The sequence below is a fragment of the Echeneis naucrates genome, chromosome 9, assembly GCF_900963305.1.
Source record: "Echeneis naucrates chromosome 9, fEcheNa1.1, whole genome shotgun sequence".
Taxonomy (NCBI): Eukaryota; Metazoa; Chordata; class Actinopteri; order Carangiformes; family Echeneidae; genus Echeneis; species Echeneis naucrates.
The window spans coordinates 11,629,614-11,650,060 of record NC_042519.1 but is presented as its reverse complement, the minus strand read 5'-3'; the positions used below and the strand labels follow the sequence as shown (position 1 = coordinate 11,650,060).

Genomic DNA, 20,447 nt, shown 5'->3' with positions numbered 1-20,447 from the left:
TAACCTGGTCCTCTCCTCTTTTTTTTTTTTTTTGCCTGCAGTGAAAAGAGCAGCTTTCCAACCTTCATTTCCTCCTGCCAATCATAAGACAATCGCCACACTCCATTGGACAGACTGGACGGGCCTTTAACTCCACTTCCAGTGCCACTAGATTCATGTTGCCACTTGTATTGCCAAGACAAAGAGTGAGATTCTCGCCTGGTTGAAGGACTAAAAGAAGACATAAAGTCACAGCGATGGACATCTACAGGAAACATGTGACACATCATGTAATGATATGAATATCAGGCCGAACCGGATGTTGCTTTTTAGATCATGCGTCAATGCAGTGCCATTAAGTTTTATATGTGTATCCTGTTTTCACGACCTAGGCAAAGACAAAAAACATTTACTAGATATATGTATATATACACACACACACATACACACATGCACAGACTAGGTGAAACTCATACCAGACCAGACCAGAAAGAAATGAATGGCACCCTCAAAGGTTGCGCCTGCATTAGTGGCTGATCAGATGACAAATGTTTACAGTGAAATCATTAGGACATGTTGGTCTCTGATGGAGGATGGCAGCAAGCCCACTTGTAGCTGCAGCCAGCAAAAGCGAGGAAAGACTCATATGAACAGACTTCATTGTGAAGCTGCCAAAGCCAAACACAGACAGTGACGGGGTTTAGCAGCCAACTTTTCCTAAATGGGTTGTCGTCCACACTGCCTGACACAAACCCGAAGCTTTGGTGACGTACGGCCGCAAAGCGAACTGAAAAGACAATAACTGGCTCCTGGGTGAAGCACAGAGCGATGGGACAACACACTCCCTCTTCGTGAAAAGGCACTTTTGACATTGGTTATGATTATTGTACGAAATATCTTTCTCTGAGGACGTTGCTTCAGCGGGTGGGCCTCCTGACAAAAGCACAGAGTTGGCTGTGTGAATATGCACTTTTTTTTTTTCTCCCCCCTTTTATTCTACAAATCCACACCTCTGTAAGTCATTGACACTACGTGTAGAGAGACAATGACAGAACTTTGTAGATCTTTTTTTGATGTGGAGCTACTAGTTTTGTGAGGTTTGTGTCACGACTGAAGATGCTTTTACTCAGGATATCCTTTGATACTGAATAAGTGTGTCCTCTTCTAGAAGTTATGAGACATGCATCCTACGCTAAGAAGCCGTCTGATACCTCTTCTCCAAGACCACATCCAACTATAAATGTTGAATTCCATGATCACACGTCAGTTGAAAGCATCATTCATGTAAATTTCAATATTTTACCATTTGCTGAAAAATTCTTTAAATCGCTGAATGTAAAGACAATGCATATTTATATAAGTAAATAGATAAATAAATATATAAATGTGTATATATATATATATATAGAGAGAGAGAGAGAACCTCAAATAAAATTCTGTTTACTTGTAGCAACTTCAACATTTAACTCAAACTCTATGCATCATTTATCATTTAAATCCGAAACTGCCATCAACACATTTACTCAATTCTGTTGTGTAACAATTTTAATTTACAGACCATTGTCAAATTGCATTACATTTAGTGCAAATAATAACACTTCTGATGTACAACTTAGAAATATACAAAGTGTAGATTACTGACAAAATATCAAAATTAAAAACACTAAATGCATTCTTCAGCTGACATTGCTCATAGATGTAGCTCTTGTAATCATCAACAAAACAAATATCTAAATCCTTCCTGACCTCTGACCCCTTAGACTGAAGATCTGATGGTTACATTTTTAAATACGCAGATCTACTGATTGCAAAAATCCCAACTTTTGATGGCATTATACACAATCTAGAGTAAATAGAAATCTTGAGGTAAAATGATGTGAAATGCTGACCCCCTCTCCCGCTCCCATTCCCCAAAAGCTTCATTTCAGAGTTGATAAATGCACATCTGGTGGCTGTACAGTAGAAGAAATCCAGGATTTTGGGGATTCATCCTGGTGTCTAAGGCATTCTAGGGGTGTTTTATCAGTCAAAGGGCAGGAGGCCACTGCACTGTAGTGTGAAATGTAATGTTGAGTGCGACTGAGAATGTAGGGAGAAGATGATGTCCTGCTCAGCATTGGACAACTTTATCTTATCCTGCTGAACAGCAGCAGGACTAATTTACACAAATATCTCATGGATGGTCAGATTCTCATCAAATATTGTGGAGAAAAAAAAAAAACAAACAAACAAAAAAAAAAAAACAAACACCAAAGGTGATATGTATCCGCTCATCTCTCAGCAGAGGAGAGGATCACTCTATCAGTCACTGTGGTCATCTGGAAATATCCATCAGAAAATGTGAGGTTTGGGACACACACATGCTAACAATAGATGGCAACCTACAGACCACAGTCACACATGTCATACTTATCCAATTATTGATCATCAGCTTCACTATGAGAAAATTATTAATGAACATGAGTTAGGCTTAACACGATGCTCTTCAACTCATACTTCAGGTTTCATTGGCCCATTACAGTCAAATTCAAGCATTTTAACAGTCAATTCACATTTCTCACGTTAGTAAACTAACTGAAAACTTCAGTTTTCTCTGTACAATACACTGTGTCCATGTTTCTCTCCCATAGCTACTGAACGATCTAGAAATATAAAGATTTCAAAGCATTAGGCTCTGACCCTCCATCAAACTGCAGAGTCATCACCAGAGGGACAGGAGAAGGCAAGAGAGGAAACACTGTACCAAACCTCATCAATGCTTTTCCTGTCAATATCTGGTATCTTTTCCTGTCCTCACTCACGGTTGTTACTTTAGCAGCGACAAACAAGTAGCTATAATACTAATGATCAAAGCAAACCCAAAAAGTCAAAAGATATGTAATCATAAGAAATGTACAAAACAATTTACAAAAAAAAAAAAAAAAAAAAAAGCAAATAATTGGTAACAATAATTCAAAAACCACTTAAGAAACTCTTAAATTTACATACAAATGTACCCATGACCAGTAGATGGTGTTAAGCCATTACAATGTGGCTGAGATGAGAACTACTGATGGATTAAAGCTGTAAAACCAGTCTCCTCTACAAGCAGGTGTACTGTGGATGATATGACGACCTGCACGCAGTAGTCTCAAAACGCCTTGTAATTGCCAGGTGAAAGGGTTACATAGTCATTGACAGCCTGTTCAACTATGAACAACCTAGTTTCTCCACTGGGTTATCTTGGCCCTCTGCAAGCCTGAAACAAAAGGGCAAATAAAAGGTCAGCAGGCAAGAGATTGGGGGGAAAAAAACAAAAAACTGTTCTGTACATCTGCTGGCGTTCAGTGTTCAAAATGACAGATGAAGTACCAGTCAGGAGACATCTCCATCAACAATGTAAGTAATGCTCCATCAGTCTTCAGTTTAACTGCTTCCTAAAACAGGATGTGTCTGAGTCCCAGGTTACCTCTCTGTGTTCAGAAGAGGATTGGCTTCCCAGCGGTCTTCTCCTGGACATAGGAGGTGAAGCGTTTGAGGAACTTGGGATACTCTCTCTTGGCCACAGCTCTGAGGACTGAGGCTGGAGCCCAGCCTCCGGGGTTTACTTCAGCCACACAGATGAAAATTTATTAGGAATCGGTGTGTATGTTTTGACTCATAACAAAGCAATTCAGCCCTAAACGCAGATTCAGTTGACAGACAGCAGCCTGTGGTGCCCTCTAGCGAGAGATAAGGAAGAAATCATTGTTTCCAATCAACCCCTGCAACCCCTCTGGCAGTTCAACCGCACAAGCACTGACACACACTGCCATTCTCCATGACAGTGACCAGCTACACAAAGACAAACAGAAATGCTAAGAGGAGGCTGTCCTGAATTTGACTAATTAACATTTAAAGCTCGGCTGAACACCTTCTCCTGATTGTAGGTAGATTATGGTTAGATTTATAGTGATGCAATGGGTTCGTCTTTGTTGGCTACTGATCCTGCTTGGACAAAAAGACAGAAGCTGAAGATGCACTTACCATTGGCAACGTAGGTGATTTTACACAGGATGTTGTCTCTACTGATCTCTTTATCACCCTCTGGTGGGCTGACAAGTGTTTGGCAGATCATGGCGACATTGATTTTGGCACGAACACATCGGTTTGTGGGCTGAAAGTAGAACAAACATCAACTTTGCAACAAATTTCTCTGTAGTAGATCTGACAGAGGTGAAAAGGTCTAAAACAATTCTTTCAACTATTTAAATAGGGAATGGCACACCATATCATGTAACACTGTTGTAATAAATTAAAGTTATTTCTAATCTAATCACAAGGCTAATGTACAGTATTTTTACTGTCAACTTTTTGATCCACTAAACATTCCCTTGCAATGCTGCTTGATATGAATACGCTTCATGCAGTCAGCTTACAAGGGCATTGTTGTGGTCCACGGAGAAGTTGCAGACCAACCATGTGTCCGGATCATTTTCGTTTGTTGCCATGATCTTCCGGATGGCTGACAGATAGAGAACATCTCTCTGAGAGGCAGGCCACACTCTCTGAAACACAACCAGATGCACTCATCAAATAGGCAGATCAAATTAACAATCAGATGTGCAACATGTTTCATCAACATTTGTAACCACTGTGTGTGTCATTTTACCTTGTGTGTCTGGTAAACAATGATGGCATTATCAGAAAGCTTTTCCACAGTGTTGAAATTTTCAATGGTAGCTGGGGGAGGAAGAGCACAGTTTAGTCACAACAGTAAAACACAGGTGATCACAGCCTGCAAAATGAATGAAACTTACTCTCCCAGTCCATTCGGACATCTGTGTCCCAGAAGTAGTGACAGACCTCATGTCCCGTCACCCCCTTCACACAGTGTGTGGCTTTGAGAGGGTCCAGGACGATACCGTTCTCTTCCACTTCTCTCCTGTAAACCTGTTTCACACAGTGCAGAACGTGAGATAGAACCGATTCATAATGCAAACATATTCACAACCTCACTCAGAATATATGATGAGGGATCCTCTTAGTGCGAAAAGAGAAAGTTTGAATGTAAAATTGGCTACAATTTGGAGCAGAGAGTGATTTATTTTAAACACTGATAATTTTATATGAATATTTTTGGCTAATAAGCGTTTCCAGCTTCTGATCTAACATGTAAAACAACCAAAGTACTATTATATATGCTATTAAAACAATGGGGTTTTAATATTCAAGGCTAGGATATAAGGGAAGTGATTCATAACCAGTTCTCTGGACTCACCTTCATCTCTCCTTCCTCTATTACCAGCTGCCAGTTGGCATCTCCACCCACATCCTGAAGAGAATAAGTCATATGATTCTGCACCATCTCCTCCACCTGAGAAAAAGACAGATAAATTTGCATTTTAATTCACTTATATTTTATTGTTTTTCCTGCCCATTTGAGGACATGCTTTGAAATAGGACTGCGCATAAGGTAAAGGAGATGTTGTATTATATTAGGTGTCCTACTGTCAATTTTAATGATGTACAGTCACACCCAGCACCTCAGCTTCTAACCACAGAGGTTTGGATGACATCATTAAAGACAAACAGAAAATATTTTGCTATCTTAGGAATTCTGAAGCGAGCTTATTGGCAAATGAGCAGTAGCCAAGAAAATATTGGCTATTGCTCTTATCAGGCTCCTGCTTGTTCATGTTATTTAACATTTCAATAATGCTATAAGAAGACAGTACATAAACAGTCTGGATTCATGCCTGTGCATGCTGTGGAAGACAGACTGATGTGAGGAAAGGTTTCAGGCATGCAGCATTAAACTTGTGTCAGTAGACTGATGGCTGTTGTGTGAACAAGACAACCTGTTGGTCACTCCAGGATTTTAAGTTTTGTCCTTTATTTTTTGCCTTGGTGCGTAGCAAAATACTAGAATACCAATGACTTTGTTGTAAAGGCGACTGAAAATGCAGAAAACATGAAATCCTGGAGAGATTTGTGAGTAAACATTCTCTCGCTATCCGCTCAAGCTCTCTTTCACTGCAGTAAAAAGCAATAGACTAAGCATCCCCTTACAATAGTAAGCTTAATACAGTACCTGAGTGCTGAATCTGTGAACATCATCCAAAGCACTGACCAGCTCAGTGGAAGACAGGGAAGAAGAATGGCTATGGAACTGTACCGCAGACAAGGCGTTAAAGAGGGAGAGAAATGAGGAACAAAGCTAAAGTGCAGCAGACCAAAGCACATAATCACAACTTGCTGGAGGAGCATTTCATTTGAAGACATAAAAATATGGCAGTAAGCACAAACTGATTTGCTGAGCAAACAGAATAAGCTCAGAGAAATTGCAGGGCGCACAGAGAGCTCACAGCCAGCGTGACCTGTGTGTAAAATACAGGTCACACTGGGCTCCAAACAGGATGGAGGAGGCATAGAAAAGAAGAGCAACTTGGAGTCTTAAATTGAAGTAGGATAGAAATAAGGAGGAGATCTAAAATATTAAGAAATGTGCTGACCTTGTTGGCCAATCGGTGTGTACCAATTGTGGAGTAGGTGTCTCCAGAAGAAACCGAAGAAGACTGAGTTATCCTGACCTTTTCAGACTGACTCTGAGGGACACAGAGACAGACAGTGGATTACAGAGACAGGCGACACCACTGTATTCATTGTGTGTGACTGTGCTCAGTAGGTTTTCCAGAAGTCAGCAGAGAAGAATCAGAGATATTCAATATGACTAATACACTAAATGTATAGTTTTAAATAATCAAACTGTACAAAACAATTGACAAAATCTTAAACACACCTGCTCCTCTATCTTGTCTTGTCTGTCTAACGCTGCTTCCACTGCATCAAAGAACTCATCTTCATTGATCAGACTGTTTGGCCCCTCCTACGAAAAAGGCAGCAATCAACAAGTACTGTAAGATTTGTGGCAAACCCATGAGAACAGTGTTGTACACAAATCTTTTTGTTGTGGTTCATCAAGACAGCGCCACTGGCTTTGGTGTTTCTAAAATCTTATCTTGCCTCATAATCTGGGCCTCCGTAGTGTGACTTTTTCTTCAGTTCATGCAGAGCAGACTTGTAGGCATCTTCAACCCTCCTCCTCTTCTCCAACTCCTGTCCACACACAAAGCGCAGAGAGTGGTTGGTGAAACTTTATTAAAACAATATAGGTGATGATGAGAGCATATAAACAGACAAGCCAGTTGAGTATGAAAGAAACAAAAGGCGGTGTCAAAGAGAGGTCTGCATGTTGCAGTCTGCAAACCCACCACATAATTCAACCGTATGTGCACTGAAACAGGTTTTGCCTAAATTCCCTGTCAGAGGCACACAACCCACCTCCAAAGGTGAACCACAAACAGAGTAATGCTGTACAATGATGAATAAGCCCAGTTCCATATCTACTGTCTTCCTTCTCTATCATTTAAAAGCCAGAGAAAACTAAGAAACCAGTCTGAGCATTTGGTCTCTTTGTGTGAGCAAAAGAAAGATTAGAAAAAAACAAAAACAAAAAAAAACAAAAACAACCCAAAAACAATTGCCACGTAGCCTTTGCTTTGTTGATATTCCCGACAAAGTTTGTCCAAACTGGGATAAGACAAACTGAAGCAACTACAGGCCAAAGTACACCATGATATCAATCTATAGTGTTCCCTATAAATTACTTAAATGGAAAGCAACTGAAGTGAAAGAGAAACAAAATGTACAGAATGGTATGAACATTTAACACTTCCTACACAATTATCAGGAGGCAGTCCAGTTGAGAGACGTCTTTAAGAGATAGACAGACACCTACTGTAAAGAAGCTGCTGCCCGTCTGTAATGGTATCCATCTCTGTTTCTGGTATATTAGGAGCTCTGTCCTACTTTGTCTTGACGGTTTCCTTAAATTGCACCATGAAGTCCGAGCAGTCATTTTCTGGTTCACTTTCTGTCCAAGTCTGAGCAGACGGGTCTTACTCCTTCTGAGTGTGTGCTCTAAAGTCAATTCTGTTTCCCTACTTCACATCAGCAGCTTAACTTTAAAACATACAGCCAAACACAGATAAGAATGAGGTAGTTTCAGTTCAAACTAGAGAGAGCTAACCGGCTTTTGTAACTTTCAGGGTTGGGCAAGCACGCCTTTGCTTTGCACACAGAAAAAAAAAACAGGAAAGAAACAGGTTTGACAACATCAGCCAACTAAGATGCAGCTACCTGACGGACACAGAGCACTCACTAGATTACACAGATTATACTAAATAATGTGTTATTTAAAGGAAGGAAAGAGAAAACGGAAAAATGTAGTCAATGAGTGTTATGGTAATCCCAGGCATCAAAATGAAAGCATTAAGGGGTTGAAGTCCATTAACCTTAACAGGTGCATTTGTGTTTCTAGCAGGATAGTGAGACTACTTTGGAATGAATATATTGATATGGGGTTATGTTATAGCTGATATAGCTATAACATAACTGTGAAGACTCCGTTCTGTTGTGAATGAACTGATGCACAGATTCTGACAGTTACACAAGCTGCAAAATGAGTGACATTAACTCATTTTGTGACATTAACATTTACCACAAAAAATGTGTGTGTATCAAATTACTTTACAAGCTGCTGTTTAAGTTATCAAATGAACATTAGCAAATAACTCTTCAACAAACAGACCAGTAGCATGTTCCATAACCAAGCCAAAGACAAACCATAGGGCCCAATAAAAGCAGAGCTAAACTGCACCCTCAAGGTTTGTTCATAATTAAAATGATATATTTCATAAAACTAAATATTATATTTCTGATCAACAAAATTGTTTTTGCACACTAACATCACAGCCAGCTGAATGTTTGACAACCTCATCACCTGAAAGGCAGAGCCCGAAACATCAACTCTTGGCCACAATGACAAACTCCTGTAAGACAATGGAGGGCAACAATCAGCTCCCCCGTCTGCATCACTTCCACATAGCTAACACACCCACTCAGCAAACTGCCTATTGTACACATGACTCTTAACACCTCGAGTATGTATTTAAGTCACTGTGCAGAGTGCATGGATAGACCTTATCCAATCTTTTCTGCCAGCTGTCCTCTCGTTTGACCATCAGTTCGATGCAGTGGGACAAGGTAGAGAGGATGCCTGCTGTTGTAGCTTTGAAGGTAATGGCCTCACCCTTGAAGTCAATCCCATTGATGCCTTTGGGGCTGGCAGGGGGAAACACTAATGAGGACAGAAACAAACATGACTTCATTAAAAATAAACATTCTAGTTTTCACACTTAGCAGGAATAAAACAAATATATATATATTTTTCCCACACATACTTGCATATCATGCACTGAATGTTTGGAGAATTTACTCACACTTCTCTTTGCTGCCATTGTTGTTGTGATTATATTCAGCATCAGGTCTTGCAGTGGTTGGAAAGTCATCTTCATCATCCTCAACTACTGGTTGGCAAAACAATGACAAATTTAGAGATATCTATATTTATGTATACCTTATCTATGCACCTTTTGTGTGGAGGTAATCCCAGCTGGCTATAGGTGAGAGCAGTGTACTACTTCAACACGTTGTAATAGACTAGCTAATCATATCCCCATGTTTCTGTGACAGACGTTTGAGAGCTGGTTGTTTTAAACAATGGATTTTGACCTAAGGGCAACCTAGGTCTTATATCATCAGGGAAATAAATGTTAGCAGTAACTCAGCCGCCAGCCCCTCCAAAACATCCTGTTTTGGCCAAACAGCAGAGTTTATTCTGTATTTTTAGTGCATTTACTCAATGGCCAAGTTATAGTGACCTCAGATAACTCAGGTTTAGGTTAAAACCTCCTGAAACATTGACTTTACTGGGAAAAGTTGACAGTAATGATGGCAGAATTTGTAAAGACAGCAACCCCTATAATCCCAAGATAATTCACTTCCACTCCTTTGGAGTGAGTAACTTTTGTTAATATTTTTGCCTTAAAAACCCCTAACAGAAAATTAGATAGTGTATGTTTAACTGATGCAACAGAGCAGTTTTACTATAACGGAAGCTCAACATTTGTAAATCCTTTCCTCTCCAAGTGAAAAATCTGGACATTCATCTTTGCTAAATCAATGCTTTTGTTTCAATGTAACCTAAATCTCTGTCAAGATACAGACTACATTAATAGTTTATTTCTATGACATCTTACCACGGTCTCGCTGAAATTCATCTTTGGAGACAGCATCAGCACAGGAGTCAAAGTATTTCTGCAGGGTGTCTACTTGTCTGCACAGAATATCCCGAAAAGTTTCCATTTCTGCTAGCTTCTCACGCAACCTGTGCCCCTTCTGTGCAGAGAGAAACAGAAATACAGAGATGCAAGAAAATAAGACAAAAGGTTTTTAGGTCAGAGGCAAGAGTTTGTTTTTGTTCACCCATAAGCTAAAGTTATGTCTCTTGCTCTCTCTCTCTGTATATATAAAAAACATAAAATGTTGATTAACACTCACATTTTGCCATGTCCTTTTAACTATCATTTGACCAATTTTTTTTCTCTCTTTTACCTTGAAAGAGGATGTGGATGTTGCAGACAAGGCACTGGCTGCAGAGGTGAGAGACAACATGGAACCATGACGCCTTAGACTGGTTTCTGAGCCATAACCTGACTCAGCCTATAACACAAGACAAGGGGCAAAAGGAGAGAATGGAGGGAAGATAGAGGGCAAGAAGGGGGAGCAAAGAAGCACTCAAGATCAGTAAGTTCAGAAAACACATTAAACAACATATTGAGATAGCCTGCTGCTCATCAAAACTAGACAGAGAAAAGAGATTCAAAAGGAATTCATTTCAAGCAACAACAGTGAGTAATGCTGAGTTGCACCACAGTGGGACCAACACCTACACAATCTGCTGAAGGGGACTAAGCTGACTGACAGATACATGCACCAACTCAACCAATAGGTCCCTAAGTGGTTGACAGTGGAACAGTAGAAATAAATCCCATTGCATCCCAGAGTGAACATATGTTCTGGAGGAAAACACTATATTAGGACATAAAGGGTACTGTCTGACATGGCACTATAAAACAGATATATGACTAGACATTAATGAGGGATGGTGACTGCATTTGTTCCATTAAACCTGCCAACTTAAATGTAAGTGGGGGCAGCCCCCCAACAAATATATTCTTGTTTGTTCCACATGCAGCTGTTAACTGTTATCCACAACATTAAAGAGAGAGGCAGCAAATTCATGACCAAATATTGGAGCGTTGCCCCTAAATTCATTCCTTTCCTCATCCAGTAGAAACAATAATGTGGAGCCAAAGTGACAGACTTGAAAACGGATAAATCAGGGCACTCGCTAACTGGGGGGATGTTATATGAGTCTGAATTCATTTGCAAATAACAAGAGACTGTGAGGTATTCTTGTTGGGCATGTAGAACTATTTCTTACGAATAAACAGAAGAGAGAAGCTTCTTCCATTTGCTGTTACAGGGTAATAAATCTAACCCCATGACTGCTGTAATATCAACAGCAACACAACCTTTCTCCCAATCACACAGGTCTGCATACAATACTTTTTGTGAGAAATTTACTCAGAAGACATGCTGTTACAATAAAATTGTAACATGGGGCCTTTCTGTGCAGAGTTTGCTGTGCAGGTACTCCGGTTTCCTCCCACCCTCCAAAGACATGCTTGTTTGGGTTAATTGGTGACTAAGTTGTCCATAGTTCTGTGTATGAGTGTGAGTGGTTGTTGGTCTCTGTCTGTCTTTGTATGTTGGCCCTGTAATGGACTGGAGACCTGTCCAGGGTGCCCCTGGCCTCTTCCAGTGTGAGCTGGGATTGGCTCCAGCCCCCCCTCGTGACCCTGAAACAGCTAAGCGATAGATGTTTCAAAAGTATTCAAAAGTTACAATTACAGCCATCACTAAAGAGACACAAAGGATCATTTGAGGAAATTACAAATGTAAGTCAATGATTGTTTAGAGTTTCTGTGGTCCAGAAAATGTTTCATCCACAGTCTTGGAGTCATCAGTCTCAACTGATGACTCCACATATGTTTCAGTTTTTTATTTATTTTTTCAAACTGTGATACAATTAAATTTTTTTGTCAACTTTGGATCTTTTTAATGCATTTATACAACACTTAAAATTAAATTATATCATCCTCACTGTCAGCGTAATCCGTTTTCTGCTGCAACACCGTCCATAAGCATACTCATTGACCATTTGGCACAGTCGTGACAGGTAGGTTACATGGCCACATAAACAATTGACAAAAAGTGGTGGTTAAGACCAATAAGCTGTTCTTACAAGACTGTCAGGATCATTATTTCAGTAATATTTCATTTGATCAGAATGAGATACCATACAGATTGCTCCTATTATATTACTAATTTGGAAAGATCCATGGGCAAAGCAATGCAGCACAATGAAGCATTGAAGGCCAATCTGTGAGTGCCCCGAGACACCCACTTTTATGTACCTGTTCAGCTGCATGACACAACCGTGCAAACTTAACACCCACTTAGATACAGCACATGAAATGGCATCCTGGGCCCACTGCTTTGTGATGGAAATCAGAGTGTTGGCTAACAGGGCACTTCTAAGCATCAGAGCCCACTTCTGCTTAGGGAATTAGCCCTCTACAAACATGCTGCTAGTCCATCATACACCCATACAACATTAGCCTAAAGGCTGAAAATTGAGTGAGTGATTTCTCATACGTACTAACATGCAGTGAGGCTAAAAGGTTGAGTTAGCATACCATTACTATTCATGTAAAAATTCCATGCAAGCAAACAGAGAATCATCAGTAATTCACCACACTGGTATAGTAACTAAATAAAAATACTTCAGTGATGAGTGAAAGTGAGAAAGCAGCATGCCAACATGCTAAAAGCCCACCATGCTGCTATTCTGACAGCCGAAGCAAAACAGGACACTGCTGCAGTCCCGACTGTTTGCTGACCCCAACATGGCCCAGATGATCTTAAACACGCTCCACGGTTTCACAATTCAGAGGTTTAAGTCAGTATTTCCATCTCCCTGGACACACCTCAATGATGAACAAATGGAAGGAGGACATGGAGAAGAGATGCGGTACAGACTAAGCTTAGCTCATGAAGTAATAAAAAGCAGCAATAAAAGAAGTAAAGAGAAAATTGGAAAAAAGTAGTAACTGGCTCTGTAGCAGACATAAGCGAGGTTTACACAAGATGTTCCATGAAGACGACAAAATGGATTGACTGAGCCGGAAGATGGAGTAATGTAATCCCGCAGCAAAGCGAAGCAGGTCTGCTATCTTCCTCTGCAGACACACGTGGACTCAAAGACACACATGTAGATGCTGTCCAGACGTTCTGCATCAGTATATCAACAGAGCACAAACCCTAAATTGTGAAACCATTTCATCTTGTCTCTCTTTCTCTCCAGCACGCATCATGGAGGAAGCAACTGAGAATGAGCGTTCTTGCATGGAAGAGAGAGAATGAGAGAGGGGGTAAAAATGGAAGGTGCATGAATGTATGCATTAGATAGAGAGAGACGGAGAGAGAGAGAAAGAGAGAGAGAGAGGGAGAGAGAGAGAGACGGAGAGAGAGAGAAAGAGAGAAAGAGAGGGAGAGAGAGAAAGAGAGAGAGAAAGAGAGGGAGAGAGAGAGAAAGAGAGAAAGAGAGGGAGAGAGAGAATGAGAGAAAGAGAGGGAGAGACGGAGAGAGAGAGAAAGAGAGGGAGAGAGAGAGAGAGAGAAAGAGAGAGAAAGAGAGGGAGAGAGAGAGAGAGAGAGAGAGAGAGAGGGAGAGAGAGAGAGAGAGAGAGAGAGGGAGAGACGGAGAGAGAGAAAGAGAGGGAGAGAGAGAGAGAGAGGCAGGCTGTCCGGAACTGTTTGTGTGACAAACTGCTGACGTGCTAAATTGGTGGGCGAATGAACGAGCCTGGTTATTGTGACAGACAGAGAGAAAGATAGAGAAAGAGAGACAGAGAGTGAACACCTTTGATCTGGATCTCTTACATTACCTCTTTACTGTTACTTACTTTTCATTGGTCTTATTCTAGTTTGTTAACATCCATCTGTAAAGCCTGATCTGGACCAGCAGTGGTAAGACTGCGCCAACAAGCAACCTGGCAAAGTGGTGTTAAAACTATCACTCTGCCTAAGGGGTTCCCCTGTTCCCTTCCACATCACCCCTGTCAGTCTGACTGCGTGGGACAGGCTTCTCAGCTGTGATCAAAGTATCCCCCTTTATTTTTGATGCATTATTCATCAACAGCTGCACTAAAACAAAAAAAAAAAAAAAAAAACAAAACCAAACAAAAAAAAAAAAAAAACATGACTGATTGAAATGATCAGCTAGTCCCTAAACTCTGCTGAAGTCTGAAGGAGATTCTCATTTGAATCAGGTGTGTTGGAGCAGGGAATCATCAAAAACATGCAGGACAGTAGCTCTCCAGGCCCGGAGTATTAGACCCCTGCTCTACACCATCCAATCTGATGAATAAAGCTGAGGGGGAAAAAACTATAATAATAAAAATAATAAATAATAATAATAAAAAAATAGAACACCTTCAGACTAATGAGCAGAAAGCTCGTCTTTCCTGAGGTGGACAAACTGTGTGAGTATTCAGCAGAATGAATGAATTAAGCACAAATCTGAGTGGTGAACACTGCATAGTGTAAGTCCCACCTTGTCCAGTTGGGAGCAGTGCTTACACGCTTACCTACAGTAGTGTTGCAGGTAGTGTAACTTTTCAACTTGCTGAGGTTACTAAAGGGCACAGACCAGACATAGTGCTGGAATACTGACACACTGTTGTTAATGGACATGAGATTTGTGGTCACTCACACTCAGATGGCATGCCAACACCCAGCAGCTCTATGGAATCCGTCCACAGCACCATTTCTGTAGGGCTAATGAGAGTTCACAGGATAGTGATTCTTTTTTCATGTCTGGTGTGTTTACTGTAGTCTCTCAGCTACAATGACTTGAGGAAAGATGTAATTTATTTTCATAACTCAGATCATTTCTGCAATGATAGCAGACCTCTTTATTGACTGTCACCCAGACATTTGAGACCGTTTCTAGTAGGTTTCCAGTTTACTTGTGGAACAAGCTAATGTTACAATATATTATTAAATTATTTTAATTTGACAATAAGTCCTTAGTGTGGTATGTTGAAAACAACTGATGGAGATTACATCATTTATGAATTTATGTAACCATGCTAACCATTTAGATTAAGAATTTAAAAATTAAATGGGCTATCATAGCATAAAATCAGTGGTACTCGACTAGATTAGACAAGGCTAATCTAAAACTGGAAGAGAAATCTGTATTAAACGGACAAACTCGAGAATTGAATTGAGGCCTTAACATTGAAAATGAAATTGAAGCGAGGATTTATACATGTATACATTTACAAATGCAACTTAAAGTAAATAACGTGGCATGTACAGCTAAGTGTTTTAGGTAGCAATGGATGTAATAATTGATTGCAGCATCAAATGTTATAATTTTTATGCTATTTTGTATATTGTAAGCGTATGAAAACAAAATTAACTAAATCAGAATGTTTGTCCTAATTTTTATATTTACATTGTATTGTTGTGAGAAAGCCACAAACCTAACATGTTTAAGACACGTGAATTACAGATTGCAGCCCAACGAACTCCTTAATGATAAGATTGCTAAAGCCATGACTAATTAGAAACCCACACAAAGCACACATAAACCTAAATACAACCTTTGACATTACAAAACCACAGCACTTGCTGTGACAACATATTTGGTATGCTTTACAAGCTTAACGGTAAGACTCTATACATCATTAAGCAAATGTCCTTGTGGAGTGAGCAACTGCCTGGTATCTGATGACAGGGGATACCCCCACCTCAACACCTCACTCCTCAGATTCCTCAGATTCCCAGGGTAAATGGCTCTGTGTGTGTGAATCCCTGCCCAGACACACCCAGTTCACTGAACAAAACAGATAACTCCTCAACAAAACATTTGAACCTCCAACTGAACCTGAATACCTGGAAAAGGTGTTTTCAGTGGGTGATTGGGTGAACCTTACTTTTTATTATAGCCTATGGGACTGGCCTTTTATAGCATTAGAATATTTTTATTATTTCTTGACAAACAGCAATAGCAGCATATATTTACATATATGCTATATGTATATAGCAGCAATACAACTGATTTGCACAAAATTGCAACAAAAAAATCATGAATCAAAACAAAGTCTGTATGACAAACAAAGGAATGTGTTAAAAGTAGGAAAGGGCCACAAAATCTGTCAAACTCACCTTGTGCAACTCTATTGACTCAATCCACTGGAGTCTGTGCTCAGGATCTTCTGCTCTGAGGTACCAAACGCTGTCGTTCACGCTGATGTCAAAACGACACTCGTCAAACTCATGTGGCTACACAGAAAGAGGAGAAGTCTCATGAATAATTATCAAAACAGATCAAATAAGTCATTCAAGTAATTACCAAGAAGTACAAATATCCTAATTTTGAATTATGTCCCCCACCCCAAAAAAACTCTTCATGTAAGAATTTTAGTTCAGTAAAATCTGTAATATTAGTGGGAAATCCTGCTGGTGCACTCATATGAATTGTTTACTATACTTTGTCTGTTTATGACACTGGATAACTAGTGGTGACAGATTCCGGACACACATGGATTCAATCAGTCATAGAGATCCCTCTGTGACACAATAAACAGGAATTTTAATTAGAAACTCATGTATTACGTCTGAAACTGCAACCCTCCACAACCACAGCAGAGCTATGCAAAAAGCCAATACTCTTCCAGCATGCCTTTGTCTAATCCTAGGTCACCATGACCTTTCCTTCTACTGTTCGGCCAAATCTTTCAGCTATTTCACTCCCCCGCTCTACAATGTACCCCACCCAGCTGCAACTACGGACCAGCACCCGTACACGTGCACCAAAGAATTCACCCGTTTCCTCTGAGACTGGAATTTAACTGTTGCACTCAGCTGGGGAGAGAGCTGCTTTATAAAAGAATCCTAATAAGAAATAAGACATAGGTGACTTGAATCTGCGCTCTGCCTCTGTCCTCGTACTACTCAGTAGCAATAAGACTACAGCAGCTCTGTCAGCTGACATAACCTCACGTTGTCCAAGTTTAATTAGATTCTCAGGATGACACTCATGCGCCGCTACAGACAGCAGCAACATACACGAACTCTGAACACAAACTGTCAGCAGGCATAACTTAATGTAACGTTGTCTTAAACTCTGAACACTGGCATTACATTTTATGGGTTGTATATCTGGGATGGAGAAAGGGTTGAGTACTTTTCCCTGGCCATTAAAAGCTTTTTATTAGACTCAGAGAAAAAAACTCTGCCGTCAGAGTGGTGTAATGTCAAAAATGCAGTTTGTAAAATTTTACTGTAAAGAAGCCATGCAGTGGTAACCTCAAGTGCACCCAGCCATGATGCTATTTCTTGTTAGAGAAATCCAGTCCATCTTTGTATGCTGTATCAGACACAGCCCATAAACCTATGCTTTACAATCCAATTTATATCACTTTGATTCTGCCTGAACATCCTCTTTCCCCTTGTGTAAGCACTACTTCCATTCTGCACTGGCTTTTCGCCCCGTATAGGCTTATGGCATTTTCAGCTCAAAGCATGAGAAAGTTATCAGTCAAACACACACTGAAATACTAACGCAATAAATGTAATAAATATAAATAATGAAAAAATATATATATTTATTATTATTTTATTATGATTGTTACTATTCATATAAGGGTACACTCCACAAACTGACAGGAAAAACTAATACATACAGTAGAGCTGAGCCTGATGTGAGTTTTTGATAATGGATCTTGGCCAACCCAGACAGTGACATTTCCACCAGATTTGGCCTCCGTGTGAGAACAGTCTGGTGTCTGCAGCTTCACAATGTGGAACGGACTGATATTAGGGAAGAAGAAAAGTAGGGGCATGTTTCTGCATTCCTGACTCCTCAGAGCAGTCTCTCAGACAGTGCTGGCTTTGGATATTTAGAAAGAAGGAAGAGGCAGTAAGAAGTGGCTGTGTGGGTCATATTACTCTAATTATGAGTGAGCAAAAGTCATTAAACTGAGTACATTTCAAGTTAATTTAACTATAAAAAAATTTAAAAACATTCTGAATGAATTGGGGAGCCCCATTCAGATCTGGCCACTCTAATGATCATGCTTCCCTGGAGAAATTAAGTTTCTCCATGTTATTGTTTTAATCCAGTTTTAAATCATACAATCCCATTGCACAAATCACAGTAAAGCCACTTGTTTGGCCTCTGTACTTAGGGTTAGGGTGGCGGTGCGCTAAGAGAGAACAGTGAATGTTTAACTATGGTGTGAGATTTCAGCTTATCTCAGCCTGCATGGGGAGAATACCTGTTCAATCTCAGCTGTAAATGCTATAAGCTTACATTTTAACTGTAGGAACGCCAAATTCAGGTAGTGTGTGCACTAAGAGTCATGGATGAAGAGGCATGGGAATGTGCTCCAATGACTGCTGGAGTTAAAAAACAAATGCCTTTGTCTGTTTAAATGCAGCTTATTTACAGCAATACCAGTTATCTTTGTAATGGTCTCATTACAAGTTAATGTTCACTGTTTTATCTTGGAGGATAATCAACTGAAGGAATAAAACTTGAAGTCCATGATCGTGACAGGGAAAGGCAAGATAAAGGCATTGCTTTAACTTCACTCATGATTCCTCATCTTCTGAGGCTTTGCTCACTGAAATGTTGGACAGGTCCTCAGCCCATCATGCTGCCTACCTGTGCATTAACCCTTGACGGAGTAGTTTCCTCCTTGCACCCACAGGACATACTTACTGTGATGACAGCCTTGCTAAGGCACAGAGACCCCCTGCAGCCGTACTCCCGTTCATCCTCCGACTTGTAGTAGCTCAAAGTGTTGTTTTTCAACACCACCCACCGGTCCTGCCATCCGTGTATATAATTAGTCCACTGCAAACACAACAAGGTGCACAAGACAAAGAGTCAGCGGCACTTTGAGACCCAACAGATCCCAAACCAAAGCGATGAGACTGCGGCTCATTAGTGATGTCCACATTGTTTTCAATCAGGAGCCCGGAGACAGAAGGTACCTCTGCGACATGAATCACCGTAATATTCAAACCAATTGAGTTACCTTGCTTAAAACACCACCGAACTCCACCGGCTGCCCAGATTCCGGGTCCACATCCTCGTCCGAGCCGGACGATGAACTCTTCTCGGACATTTAAATCCAAGCTGCGGAGACAACTTGACTCTAATTTGCGTATTTTTTGTTGTTGTTGTTGTTGACAGAGCCACGTAGCTTTAGTGCTAGCTGCTGTCCAAGAGCTTCTTCAACTTAGCTTACAAATAACGTGAATCGGACATCGACCGAGGCTGCAAAACGCCGGCTGGATGGAGTAACGCGTCCAAAGTCTTCTGACAGTAAACGCAGCTCGTCTTGCAGCGAGCCACTGCGAGAAGGCGACAGCTGAGTCCCAACTTCTCCGCTTTTTGCGGGCTTTGTTTTGAAACTGACGTCGAAAACCAATGAGACTAGCTAGTTAGCGTTAGCTGTCAAAACGACGCAACCAGCTAACGGGAACTTAACCAGCAACTTGTGCCTGCTCTCCGGAGCCCCTTCGGCCGCGGTCGACACCAAACTCACGGGGGGGGGACGGCGGCGGAGGCCTCGGTGTGAACTTCTGCTCGCCGACGTCGAGCACCGAGCTGCTGCCGCCGCTGCAGTTCCGCAGTTCAGTTAGCCGTGAAGGAGGACCGACTAGCCTGTCTTCATTCAGGTCCGGTGGGAAGGAGGGGGCAGTCGGCCACGCTTCAATGTATACCTGCAGCCAGAAGCGTCGAGCTGACGGACACGGCAGCACGCCTGCCTTTGGACGGGCTCGCCTTCACATTAAAGGCATCATCATCGGCGCTGCGGCCCAGACCGTGGCACAATCGGGCGAAGGTTTTTTACAAGTGAGGACGGGTTGCTCAGTAAATGTCTCAATACTTATGTGACACATATTTTATATCCGAACTGCCATGCCGCAGTTACTTCCATAAATGTACTTTGAAAAGAAGCCTACCGGAAATAGATAAATTAATTTGCTTGCAAACGACTAAAACACAATGAATGTTTTGCAGTTGAAACCAGATTTCATGCACAAAGGCTATGAGTAAAGCGACGAATGCTTCAGTTGTACGTTGAAGAAAAATAAATAAAATGAAAATAAAATAAAAAATAAAAAAATACGTCAGAGCTTACACTTCACAGTAATTTGTGTATTCATATTATCTTAAAGTAAATAATTTTCTTGGACTGACCTGTGCAATTTGAACACAATGATATTTTAATAAATTAGAAGCATGCAAACCTATTGTGGTTACTTTTTTAGGGTATTTAAATATACATATACATATATATATAATACTTAAGTACCTATTTTTATACTCGTGGGAAACTACACAGTTTCCAAATTCAGGCTGATATAAACTGGTATATTGTCTAAGTAAC

The 20,447-nt window shown here is 40.6% G+C and overlaps 2 protein-coding genes across 8 annotated transcripts in view; one reads left to right on the top strand and one right to left on the bottom strand.

Annotated features, from left to right (window-relative positions):
- The window catches only part of pip5k1bb (phosphatidylinositol-4-phosphate 5-kinase, type I, beta b), a 29,370-nt gene extending 27,170 nt beyond the window's left edge, over positions 1-2,200 (top strand). For all 4 annotated transcript variants that reach the window (XM_029509747.1, XM_029509744.1, XM_029509746.1 and 1 more), the window contains one exon: positions 42-2,200. In XM_029509747.1, the coding sequence (XP_029365607.1) occupies positions 42-44 (3 nt within the window). In that variant the 3' untranslated portion in view covers positions 45-2,200. The remainder of the gene's footprint in view (positions 1-41) is intronic.
- Positions 1,510-19,811, bottom strand: LOC115048345 (collagen type IV alpha-3-binding protein). Of its 4 annotated transcripts, none has more exons than XM_029509740.1 (18): positions 19,086-19,811; positions 18,767-18,901; positions 16,207-16,323; positions 10,456-10,563; positions 10,101-10,239; positions 9,282-9,368; positions 8,982-9,139; positions 6,964-7,056; positions 6,740-6,826; positions 6,453-6,545; positions 6,032-6,109; positions 5,219-5,314; positions 4,758-4,890; positions 4,610-4,680; positions 4,377-4,505; positions 3,985-4,114; positions 3,428-3,565; positions 1,510-3,217 (listed from the first exon to the last, which is right to left on the bottom strand). In XM_029509740.1, the coding sequence occupies exons 1-17, from the start codon at positions 19,173-19,175 to the stop codon at positions 3,438-3,440; spliced, it is 1,872 nt and encodes a 623-aa protein (XP_029365600.1). In that variant the 5' UTR covers positions 19,176-19,811; the 3' UTR covers positions 1,510-3,217; positions 3,428-3,437. The 4 variants fall into 4 exon arrangements, with proteins under 4 accessions (XP_029365600.1, XP_029365601.1, XP_029365602.1 ...); XM_029509741.1 differs by having other exon boundaries at positions 9,282-9,365; XM_029509742.1 differs by lacking the exon at positions 6,032-6,109 and having other exon boundaries at positions 19,086-19,808.
- Positions 19,812-20,447: the final 636 nt, after the last annotated feature.

Excerpts from the sequence above, each read along its gene's own strand:
- LOC115048345 (XM_029509740.1), bottom strand. The coding sequence starts at position 19,175 with ATGTCCGAGAAGAGTTCATCGTCCGGCTCGGACGAGGATGTGGACCCG. Across the intron at positions 9,140-9,281 it reads CAATGGCAGCAAAGAGAAGT|TGTTTCCCCCTGCCAGCCCC; the intron begins GTGAGTAAATTC and ends TGTCCTCATTAG. Across the intron at positions 4,506-4,609 it reads TTGTTTACCAGACACACAAG|AGAGTGTGGCCTGCCTCTCA; the intron begins GTAAAATGACAC and ends GTTGTGTTTCAG.